This window comes from Neomonachus schauinslandi, chromosome 7, assembly GCF_002201575.2.
Source record: "Neomonachus schauinslandi chromosome 7, ASM220157v2, whole genome shotgun sequence".
In the NCBI taxonomy this organism is placed as follows: Eukaryota; Metazoa; Chordata; class Mammalia; order Carnivora; family Phocidae; genus Neomonachus; species Neomonachus schauinslandi.
Genome location: NC_058409.1, coordinates 86,866,413 through 86,878,180, shown reverse-complemented (window position 1 = coordinate 86,878,180; position 11,768 = coordinate 86,866,413). Strand labels below are relative to the sequence as shown.

At 57.0% G+C, this 11,768-nt stretch overlaps 1 protein-coding gene across 4 annotated transcripts; it reads right to left on the bottom strand.

Annotated features, from left to right (window-relative positions):
• Window positions 1–746: 746 nt before the first annotated feature.
• SNCB (synuclein beta) lies at window positions 747–9,171 on the bottom strand. Of its 4 annotated transcripts, XM_021698618.1 has the most exons (6): window positions 9,123–9,171; window positions 8,347–8,476; window positions 5,466–5,507; window positions 5,124–5,242; window positions 1,208–1,297; window positions 747–837 (listed from the first exon to the last, which is right to left on the bottom strand). In XM_021698618.1, exons 2-6 carry the CDS (start codon window positions 8,465–8,467, stop codon window positions 805–807), a joined length of 405 nt encoding a protein of 134 aa, XP_021554293.1. In that variant the 5' UTR covers window positions 8,468–8,476; window positions 9,123–9,171; the 3' UTR covers window positions 747–804. The 4 variants fall into 4 exon arrangements, with proteins under 4 accessions (XP_021554293.1, XP_021554302.1, XP_021554319.1 ...); XM_021698627.1 differs by lacking the exon at window positions 9,123–9,171 and having other exon boundaries at window positions 1,208–1,279; window positions 8,347–8,467; XM_021698644.1 differs by lacking the exons at window positions 1,208–1,297; window positions 9,123–9,171 and having other exon boundaries at window positions 8,347–8,467.
• Window positions 9,172–11,768: the final 2,597 nt, after the last annotated feature.

Here is an 11,768-nt window from a genome sequence, read left to right as displayed (position 1 = left end):
TCATCCCGGGGCGAGAGGATAGGAGATGGAGAAACTGAGGCCCGAGGTGGTCAATCTTGTACCTGGGCTGAGGGTGCCAGGCCCCAAAGAGCGGAGTGGAGTAGTCGGGGACCCGGAAGCTGGTCGGCTGCCCCTACCCACCTCCCAACCCTGCCTTGCCGGTGCGGCGGCGGCTACAGACAGATTGGCTTTATTCGTGGACACGCGGAGCGGGGAGGCGCCCGGGCCTGCCCACCCAGGACACGCTCACACGGGGGGGTAGGGGACTCTCCATGCCACAATCACGACACACGACGCCCGCGTTCGGACTGGGCCGGCTGAGGGAGGGGGCATGGCACAGCCTGGCTCCTGGTTTTGGCTTTAGAAAAAAAAAAAAAGATTCTTGGGGTCGTTGTGGGAGTGGGGTGGGAGGCTCTGGGGCTGGCCCGGGGGGCTCCCAGAGAGCCTCTGTCGGGAGTGTGTGGGGGGGAGCCATCGCTTTCTGATCTTCATTTTAAAATACATAGAACATGCTACATCCGCGCAGACGTTGGACGGGATGGGGTGGGGAGGAGGCAACATAGGTGGGGTGAGGCTACCAGCCACGGCCGCAGCGCCGGCCCTGTCCACGCCCCAGGGTTGGACGCGCGGGCGGGTAGGACAGACAGATGGACAGACACCAACACAGGCTCCAAGGGGGCGCCTCGGAGCAAAGGAAGATCTCGTGTTTGGGGGGAAGGGGTAGAAGGACAGCCCTGGTTCTGGGGGTCGGGGCAGGGGACAGGGAAGGGATTGTGCTGCTGGTGGGGGGGCCGTCCTGGGCCCTTACGCCTCTGGCTCATACTCCTGATACTCCTCCTGCATCAGAGGGTTGGGGGTGGAGTGGGGAAGAGCAAAAGAGGAAGGGGTTGGAGACCAAGTAGCCAGGTTTTGGCCCCGAGACTCCTCCCCCTCAAGGAGGAACAGCGCATGCCCCTCTCCCTGGGCAAGGGAGGAACCTGGAAGTTGGGGACAGCTGGGACTTTCCTGGGCAGGGGTGCCTGGGGCCCAGTGCTAGGCCCCATCTGTCCTCCCTCCTTGCTGCCACCTCCTAGGGCCTGGGTTCTAGAAAAGGGTGGTGTGGAGTTCCCTGGCCCAACTCTATCCTATCAGGACCTCCCACCCCAGCTGGGGATGGTGGCAATCTTCTGGGATGCCCAAAGCCCCACCCAGCCCTGCCACCCCTCACCTGGGGCGGTTCCTCATAACTCTCCGCTTCTGGCTCCATCAGGGGCTCGATCAGCGGCTCCTCAGCAGCTTCCTGGGCCACTTCCTCTGGCTGCCGGCAGAGAAGGGACAGGGCCATGAGGGCAGCTGGGGGATGCTCCCCCAAAGTCCTACCCTGGGAAGCTTTTGGCTGATTGGGGGGAAGGCTAGGCTTTGTTGGCAGACAACCAGAATTTTTAATTGTTTATTTGGAGTGCCTTGGAAGTGGAATGAAGGTGTGTGGGGTGAAATCCCCCTAGATCACCATGAAGCTGGGAGTGGCGAGGGGAAGTGGGGCTCTCTCATACCCCTCTCCCCAGCTTCTGGTAGCCCCCTGCACTTCCATCATTTGGACTGGATGGGATGGGGAGATAGACAGTACACTCAATCACCGATTTATCCCTACCTGCCTTGTGTCAGGTTCTGCTGGGCATCAGGACCCCAGAGATAATCCTGGAGTCTCCTCTGGACTGAAGGGAGATGGAAATTCTGAGACAGGGCTGGGCAGGAGCTCTGAGACAGGGCTGGGCAGGAGCTCTGAGCCATTCCCCTGCCACCTTCCACCCATCCCTCCCCCAGGGTCCTGTGTGGCCTGGTTTCTTCAGCTGTTGCTATTTTAAGATAAGCTGGAAGCAACAGCTCATGGTGTTGCTTGGATGTGTGAGCTAAGACTCTCCCCTCCCGCCTGCATCTGCTGCCCAGACGGGTGCAGAACAGCAGGCACACAAATAGGGGGGCTGCCAGACACATGGCCAGCCACCTGCAGGTGAGCACATGTATGTGCACAAACATGAGACAGAGCTGGCTGCACATGGGCACACACAATCACCCCGGGTCCATGCACGGCTGCACAAGGCCACATGTGGGCTGCCATACTCCTAGACCCCCAGGGGGAATCTGTAGGGAGGGGGTATACCACCTCCCCATTTCCCACATATAACCACTGTCCCTCCCTACTGGGCAGAGCTAAGAATCTTGGGAACCTGAGGGGTTGGCCCTGAGAAGGCCTGCCTGACCACCTCTGCCACCTAGTTGCCTTACCGCACCACCCACCCCCCGGCAGCCTCAGTTCCTTCATATTACCAGCACAGGTGGGCCCCGTGGGCACGTGAGTTTACAGCTCCTGACCTGGCTCATTTCCCCCAGTGTACAGATGGGTACACCAAGGCCTAGGAGGTGGGGAAATGTTAGTTTGTCCCAAGTCACCCAGTATTAAAAATTCCAGCCTGAGCGCATTGTTTGGCAACAACCCACATGCCCAGCAGCAGCGGAAGGGAGGTGTGCAGTATGGCTCCTCACGGGATGGATGGTGCACAGCGAGAGGGGAGAATGGCGTGGTTGAATACCACGCGTGGTCGAATACCGCACTGTTGAGTGCGAGCAGCCAGGTGCAGAAGAGTGTGCACTTTGTGATAATGTGTGTATGGAGTTAAAAATACCCAACTTGGGGCGCCTGGGTGGCTCAGGCGGTCAAGCGTCTGCCTTCAGCTCAGGTCATGATCCCAGGGTCCTGGGATCGAGCCCCGCATCGGGCTCCCTGCTCAGCGGGAAACCTGCTTCTCCTTCTCACTCTGCCCCTCCCCCTGCTTGTGCTCTCTTGATCTCTCTCTCTCAAATAAATAAATAAAATCTTAAAAAAAAAATATCCAACTCATCTGTGGTGACAGAAGTCAAGAAGCAATGACCCTTGGTGGGGTTGGCAGGGCCAAGACCAAGGTGATGTGAATAAGGCACTCAGGGTGCAAATGTTAGGAAGGCCCCACTCTCAAGGCCATGCAAATGAGACCCCAGAGTGAGTGTCCCCCTCAAATTTTGTGTCCCAGACCCCTCCCTCATCTTACCCTCATCTTAGCCGGGGGTTAGGGACTGGGAGGAGGTCTAAGGCAGGCTTCTGAAGGGCTGATGTCCTGTGTCTTGATGTGAGTGCTGGTTACATGGGGGGTTCGCTCTATGAAAATGTCATGGGGCTGTGTGCTTTCTGTATGTATGTTGCACTTCAATAAAAAGTTTACTTTAAAAACATTTCAGCCCGGCCACTCACTAGCTCAGGTCAGTCACTTCACCTCTGAACTCAGCTGCCTCAGATGGGAAATGCCATGGTGCTGTCTGCTCTGTAGGAGGACAGGGAGGGTCCCATGATAAAGCATAGGAGCAGGCTGGGAGGTCGGGACACTCAGAAATGTGCACCCTGGGCTTGCACGGGTTCCCCAGGCCTGGTAGCCCCAAAGGGCTGCTGTTTAAATAGTAAGTCCGTGATCCTGAGCTCCCTTGAGAGACGAGGCTTGGGGTGTCAGAAGTGGTGGTAGGAAGGAGGAGGCCGGAGAGGAATGGTTCTGGGCAAAGGCCCTTTGAGGCTGATGCCTCAGGCTCAGATCTGGCTTTCTCTGCACCCCAGCTCCCAGCACGGGGCCTGGCCCTGTGCTGGTTCCCAGCAACTCCACTGACGTAAACCTGAGCTTATCCTCCCAAGCACTTTCTTAAAGAGGCAGGCAAGTCAGCTCAATTCTCTGAGCCTCAGTTCCTTCATCTATAAAATGGACACGTTGTAGCGCCTTCTTCCCAGAGAGTGTAAAGATTCAGTGAGGTACTCCATGTACCGAGTCTAGAACACTGCCTACCCATACAAGAGATCAATGAATGGGAGGGATCCCTGGAACAATGATAATAAATGGGAAGTCACACAGCTGGTAAAATGCACACATAGGACTTGAGCCAGAACTTCCGAGTTAAGTCCCAGACTTGCGACAGGGGAAAGGATCAATTGTGTAAAGGCCTGCCGTGAAGGGTGGTCCCTGGACGCGCAGCATCAGCATCACCCAAGTACCTGTTTGAAATGCAAACTCTCCGGTCCCACCTCAGACCTACTGAATCAGAAATTCTAGGGAGGTGGCTGACAGTCTGTATTTTAACCTGGCCTCCTGATGATTCTGACGCACACATAAGTTTTGAGAACCTCTGATATATATCTAATCTGTGTAAGAGCCCTCTTGTGTTCATCTTCTGTCTTACAGGCAAAGAAGCAGGCTCAGAGATGTGATGGACTCTGCCTAGGGTCACGGAGTCAGGGCGTAGTGGAGGTGGGACTCAAATCCAACTCTGTGGCGTTTCAGAGTTCGCAGCTCTTATGCTGTAGTGTGTCCTAATGAAGGTATCTGCCTTCATGAACCTGGGGGTAGCCACCACTGCTCCCCTGGGGGAACACACCTGCACAAATATGCGATGCACAACTCAGCCCTCCCCCGTGGCCCACACTCGCTCATGCCCGCCTCAGGGCCTTTGCCCATGCTGTTCCTCCTGCTTGAAATACAATGCTCACAGGGCTTACCTCATCCCTTGGGTGTCAGCTCAAATGTCACCTCATCAGAGAAGCCCTCCCAACTAAAGTAGTCCCCTTACCCCTTGACTCTCTTTCGTATCACCTTTGTCTTTTTTTCATAGCACTTATCCCTGTCTGAAACCATCTCATTCATTGGTTGTCTATCTTCTAGCATCAGCTCCATGAACATAGGAACTTATTCACCACGGCAACTCCTAGAATAATTCCTCTCTGGCACGGATACTTGTTGAACGACAAGAAAGAACGAACAATCCATGACACGCGGACGTGGCCCATAATGGCCCAGGTCACACTCACAAGCAGGATACATGCATACGGCTAGACCTGGGTCACCGTCACAGGGAGCACCACACCCCTACACACCACGCGAACTCATTCTGAGCTGAGGCTACAGAGCCCTGCAGAACGTGAGGCAAGCCGTGCCTCAGGCTGGCTGGGGGAGGGGGAGCCTGGTGGCACATGTATGGGTGGGCATGCCTGGCCTGCGTGTGTGTTCGTGTGTGTGTGTGTGTGTGTGTGTGTGTGTGTGTTTGTGCGCGCGCGCGGTAAGAGGATAGCTCACCTTCAGATCAGTGGGGAATTCCTCCTTCTTCACCAGGCCCGTGGCTGCTGCAATGTTCCCAGCCCCAGAGAACACGGCTCCTCCCAGATGGGACGCCTGCTCCTTGGTTTTTTCAGCCACTGGAGCAGGCAGAAGATTGGGGAAGGGGGTTGGGGGCCAAGGTGAAGCAGACAGAGATTCATCTCTCCCCCTCACGGTGTCCCAGCTGGCCTCCCCTCACAGAGCATACTCTCAGGAATCCCTGGGGGTGCCCCCTTCCACCACCATCCCCCACCCTCCAGATCCCAGCCGGATCCCAGGCCCGAGGTGAGGGAAGGGGGCTGGCCGGGGCTGGGCTGGTACCTGAGGCCACTCCTTGTACCACCCCCTCTCGAGTCTTGGTTCCTGCAGGGACAAAAAGGAGCACACATCAGGACTCTGAGCTGAGGGAACAGAGCCTCTGGTGAGCATGGTGGTTACAGAGTGGGCAGAAGGACCCAGTCGGCAGTGGTAATCCTGGTCCGGTCACTGCCTCCTCGGGCCCCCAAATCCCACGGGTGCCCCTCCTCATCACTGCACTGAGCCCTCCACACCTACTTCCCGAGGACTTTGAGTTCTCCCCCACTGTCTGCCCCTCCTCCACCTGAAATGATACCCGCAAGAGGGTTGCTGCCCGGGAGCCAGCACTGTGCAAAGCACATTTCCTTTACCTCTCAGCCCAGGGTGAGCAGGTGAGGGTGGCAGTGGGGGTGGAGCAGGGGGCAGGGGGCGTGGTATGTATTTAGAAAAGTTCCTCTGGTGCCATTGATTCCTGACTGCCCACATCCCACCTATGGGCACTCACACCTGCCAGCCCCCACTCCGTTTCTTCTAAAGACTCTTCTAACTGGGGTGTGAGTTCCTCCTTCCGGCCAAAGTGAGGAGTGTCTCAGGTATATGATGGGTCTGAGGGTGCCTGGCATCCACGGCACTGGCTGGGTCTTCTCCTAGCTGCTGCGAAAGGCAAGATGGCCTGATCAGAGGTGGGGGGCAGGAACCTTCAGGGAAGCGGGGAGTCTCCTATTCTGAGGATGTGGCAATGCAGACAACAGCTGGTAGACCCCGAAATTGGTAAATGGGTGTCTGGGCGGGCTGAGGCTGGTGGAAGGAGAGGACAGCATGGGAAGGCAGGAATCTCCTGGCTATGGCCAGCCAGATGGAGACAGCTGTGGGGAGGGGTGTGTGTGCGCGCTGCATGGCACCCTGTTATTCCTTCTACAAACATTTGCTGGCACCCACTCTGTGCCAGGTCCCGGGCCAATGGCTCACCATCAGATGGGGGTAAGAGAAGAGCAGATTTGGCGCCCTGGACCTCAAATAGTGGAGAGAGGACTTCCAGCCTCCAAGGGGTACATGGTAGGGGAAGGGCACTGCCTGGGCCTTGAAAATGGGGGAACAGGTAGATATGCAGAGAGGAGACTGGGGAGGGTATCTCAGACACAGGAAACCACGCAGACAGGGCACAGAGAGGTGTTCTTTCTGGGCCTGCACAGAGCACAGCAACACTGTCTGTGCACCTGGAGAGATGGAAACACGGACTGAGGCAGGACCGTGAACGGCGTTGAGTTACAGGCTACAGGAAGCTGAGACTTTAATGTGTAGGAACCGGGAGCCATTGGGGGTTCCTGGGCAGGGGGAGGAACAGGAGGTGCCAAACTAAGGGGAAGAGGGTGCTTCAAGTCTGTTAGCAGGGAGACTGTGTCAGGTGCCAGGGATACATAGGAGCGAAAGCACTGGGTTGGGGGAGGGAGGTGGGAGGCCAGAGCTGGGGCCTGGCAGGTGTGGGTTCAAGCCTCCACCTTACGTCCATCACCTGTGCCCTAGTTCCAGCCACCCTCATCTGCTGGCTACACTACCTCCCAGCAGGCCTCCCTGCATTTGGTCTCTCCCCGAGACCCGAGGAAACTTTCCGTACTGAAGTCAGATCATGTCAGTCCCTAGCTTACAATCTCTCATGGCAGGTTGTAATGGTCCTTTGCCCTGGCCAGCAAGGGCCCCCTCATGAGCTGCCTCTTGCCCGTTTTTCTGATCTCATCCCCCACCACAGCTTCCTGCCCTCTGCTCTCCAGCCCTGTCTCCTTCAGTCTTCTGCTTCCTCCAACTCCTCTCCTCCACCCAGCTCCTTATTCTTTGGGATTCAGCTCAAATGCTATCCTCTTTGATTACCTTACTGCAATGGTCCCCATCCCAGCCACTTGATGTCAAATTCCACTACTGGAATGCTCTGCATCCCTATCAGGAGAGTCGGCACCTACTAGCACGTAGTAAGAAGTCAATAAATATTTTTCAAATTGCCACAATCCCTAATCTGCCACAACCCTAGGCAAATTAACCAGCCCTCTTCCACCCACACAAAGGATAATTCTGCCTACTACACACCAGTGAGCCCAGAATCACCACAGATATTCAGTAACTGTCAGTTTGGGGCCTTGCATCCCCTTATACAAATGACCCTGCGGGCTCCCTCTCCTCTCCCACTTAGGGTGAGAGATTTCAATCACTCGGCCCCTCTCCTCACACAGCCTCTCTCCTCACACAGCGGGAAGCTGCAAGGAGGAGGGACCCAGAGGCAATGATGGGGCCACAGGCATCGGAAGGCAGGAAGACCCTGAGAGCAGCCCTGAGGTGAACGCAGCAGGAGGGGGGCGCTAAGGGGCAGCCCCAATAACACAGGAGGCAGCACCCGCCAGGACAGGGGCTCGGGAGCCCATAAAGCTTGGCTCCAACTCCAGCTTCAGGTCTCAGCAGCTGTGTGACCTTGAGCGCGGTAGTTAAACCTCTGGGAACCCCACTTTTCTTGGTCTGTGGAATGGGCGAGGGGCATGAAGTGAAGTAATGGATGTTAGGGCATTGGTACTTGGCAGAGATTAAGGGCTCAACACCAGGTGAGTAGTAATCATGTGAAGAATAAGAAAAAGGCTATCTGCTTTGACCCATGCATTGGTCCCTGGCCTTTCGGCTGAACCCCACCCTCTCACCAACTCTTCCCCCCATTCTCCCCTCCCCAGGGTCTCATCACTGACCCAGGCTTCCTTCAGCTGGCTGTGTCCCCAGTGACCCCTGCTGACCCCGCCCCATCTGCTGACTCATATTCTCCCGCTCAGACCCCTCCGCGGACAACTCCCTCCCGGCAAGGACCCTGGCCCCACTCCCTCGAAGGACACCCGAACCCTGCATAGCCCCGGAAGCCTTGCCCCTTGCCCACCGACGTAGAGGACGCCCTCCTTGGTCTTCTCCGCGGCCTCGGTGACCCCCTGCTTGGTTTTCTCCGCGGCGGCCACGACGCCCTCCTTGGCCATGGACAGGCCCTTCATGAACACGTCCATCCTGGCGGCCTGGGAGGGCGAACACACGGGCACGGGTGCGCTGGCCCCGCACCCTCACCGCAGCCCTTCCGGTGGGACACGGGTTACCCCCTCCTCGCCTTCCTGAGACCCCGGCGCCGTTCCGGGCCGGGAGCCCTCTCCCGTCTTACCCCCCTCCCCAGCGTGAGGCCACAGGGCCGCGACGAGTCCCGGCGTCCTTGAAACCCGGGGACGCGGGAGGAGCCACTGCCTCGGTTATCCGGGGCCCTGCAACCTGCAGCCCCGCGGAACCGGGGTGCTGGGCTCGGCGCTCAGCCCTGGGGCCTGCCTGTACACATGACAGAGTCACACGACCATACACACAAACATTCTCCGCCGACACGCTCACGTGCACATGCAGGACATGCAGACGTTCAAACGCGCACGGACACCAAACGCACACACGAACACACGGGCGCGGGCGCACGTCCGCACGGCCCCCCAGCCGGCTGCACACACAGAGCAGCGGTCACACAAACACCCCAGGGCGCACACTGGCACGCACCTACCGGAGCCCTCTCTCTGTTCTCCAGCGGGGTCCCGGTCTCGGCTCCCAGCCGCTTCCCCATCCCGCCCAGTCCCCTCTCCCTCCCCAGCCCCTTCCCCGACCCCGGCGTCCGGAGCGCGGCCGCCTCACCTAGAAGCTGGGCCCCGGCTGGGGATGGAGCAGCGGCTGCGGCTGCGGCGGGCGGACGCAGGGGCTCGGCTAGGCCGGGCTGTGGTGGGCTCGGGGCGAATGGGGAATCGGGGCCTCGCCAGGCGCCCAGGTCGGTCGGCAGCAGGCGGGGCGCGGGCCCTGAGCCGGGGCGCAGCGGTGTCCGGGCCTTCGGTGCGTCGCCAGCCACGGATCGCGCCTTGCGCCCCGCTCGCTCGCACGCTCCGGCTCGGGCTCCGGCTCCCGCTCGGGCGCTGCGGCAGCTCTGAGCTCAGCGCCCCCTCTGGCGGCCGCACCGCCCCCTCAGCCTGACTGACAGGGGGGCGGGGAGGGTGACATCTCCGCGGAGCCCGCTCGCCTCCCGGGGCCGACCCCCGACGCGCCGCTGGGGACCCCTGGGCGTCAGACTCGCGTCCAGCCCCCAAAGCCTAATCGGGTGGGGGAGACAATGCAGAGCGCCAAGAGCAGGGAAGAAATACTACCTGCAGTTGGCTTTGGGGTTCAAATGGGTTCGAATCTCAGCTGTGTTTTTTATTAACTGTGGGACCTTGGGCTACCCAGCCTTCCTTTCTGAATGCCAGTTCCTTTTTTCTGTAAAATAAGGTATGATTCGCTCAACAGATGTTGACTGAGCGTTTAGACAGGTGCCAGGCAGGTTTGAGGCTGGAGACAGTGGAAGAGGAAACCAAGGTCCCCGCCCTTGGGGAGTTTACAATGATGTGTTTGTGTGTGTGCAGAAATGGGACACAGGACAGAAAACAAACGTGTCAACACTTAAACCTAACAAGGTTGTTTCAGCTTGTGACGAGTGTTATGAAGATAATGGCATGGTGATGTAACAGAATGACTAGAGGAGGGTGCTTGAGACAGAGTGCCCAGGGAAGGCCTGTGTGAGGAGGCCAGTGGGAGCAGAGACCCCAGAGAGGCACCCAGGCCAATATGGGCAAGATCCATAGAGAGGGAACTGCAAGTGCAAAGGCCCTGAGACAGGACTGTGCTTAGGAACAAGTAAAAGGAAGTGCAGCTGGAGAGCCAGGAATGGATGAGGATGTAGACAAGACAGCTTTTTCTGTGTGTGGTTATGGTGGGGGTTGTCAAGTGGCCATAGAATGCCAGGCACACATAGGCCCTCAGTTGGAGCTATGACAGAATTATGCCCAAGAAATTATGGGGTCCCAGAGGAAGGGGACTTTGACAGCTTAGGGGAATCAGGGAAGCCTACACAGAGGAGGTGACATCTGTGCTAGGTCTCATGGGAGAGGTAAGCTTTTACCTGGAAGACAGGCTGGAACGGTATTTTAAGCTATGGGTATAGCATGGGCAAAGGCACTGTGGCTGGAAATGCAGGGTGTGTAAGTGACAGGTGATGTGGTGAGGAGGTAGCCAGACTGTGCAAGGGGCTGGGGAAAAAGTGTTCATAGGCCACTGGTAGAGTTGCAAATTGGTGCATGCTTTTTGGAAGGCAGTCTGCCAATGTTTACCTAAAACATAAATACATGCTCCTTTTGAGCCAACGGTTGCCCTTCCAGGAATTCATTCCTTGGATCTACTCACACAAGCGCACAAAGCCATTTGTGCAAGGATGCTCACTGCAGCACTGAAAATAATGCAAATGTCCATCTGTAGGGGACTGGCTAGTTAATCGTGGGGCATCCATCCAGTGAAAGGATGAGCAGGACCCGTGTCCACTGACATGGGAGTGTATCAAGAAATGCTGTGAAGTGAGAGAGAGAGGTGCTAAACTGTAATGTGGGGAACTAGTCAGTTTTGATACATAGACACACATAGTTACATAAGACCCCTTATACACGAATATATACATACTTACATCTAGATATACAAAGATCACACCAGCAAGGACTTCCAAAACACTGTTCACAGTAGTCGCCCCTGGCAAATGGGGCTGAGAGCACTCAGGGAGAGAAGTTTTTACATTTTATCACCTTCCTGCTTAGGCTGTTTGGTTATTTTACTTTGAATAGTATTTTACTTGTATAATTTAAAAAGCTAGCATGGGGGACGTCTGTCATTATTTTTGGCCTCTCAGCATTGGAACTGTCCCCTTCTTATATTTGGGGGATCTCCCACCTTCTGAGGCAGGGCCCACCTCCCCCTCTAGGAGCTGACAGTGCTTTCCTAGCCTTCCATGAGCCCAGACATGTGACTTCAGCCCCAGACTCCCCAGCCCCAGACTTGGAACCTGAAGAAGCAGGGAAGGAGGCAGTCGGCTCTGGTGAGGACAGATGGTGTTGGTGGTAGCAGCTCCTACCAGGGACCACAAGCGGCAGTGACACTGCTTCTAGGAGCATCCAGCACCAACAGGGCAAGCCACATTGTCCATGCCCAGCTGTAGCACCAGGGGAGTCTTCTAGGGTCTGTCGGCAGTGTGATTTGGAGCATTAATCCAGGGTGTGTTGTCTTCAAGGGGGACTCTCTGGCCTTCCTCGAGAGTTTCTGAGCTGCCCAGTATTGGATAATAAAATCCTTATCTGCTTAAATTAGCCAGAAGCGATTTTTGTGACTCTCGACTAAGAACCCCAGAATGTCAGGGGCACCTGGGTGGCTCAGATGGTTAAGGGTCTGCCTTTAGCTCAGGTCATGATCCCAGGGTCCTGGGATCGAGCCCCG

Bases quoted from the DNA above. Each gene is read 5' to 3' on its own strand.
- SNCB (XM_021698618.1), bottom strand. From the start codon at position 8,467: ATGGACGTGTTCATGAAGGGCCTGTCCATGGCCAAGGAGGGCGTCGTG. The intron at 5,243-5,465 runs GTACCAGCCCAG...TGCCTGCTCCAG, and splicing joins GGTACAAGGAGTGGCCTCAG to TGGCTGAAAAAACCAAGGAG. The intron at 1,298-5,123 runs GTGAGCTATCCT...CTCTGCCGGCAG, and splicing joins AATTCCCCACTGATCTGAAG to CCAGAGGAAGTGGCCCAGGA.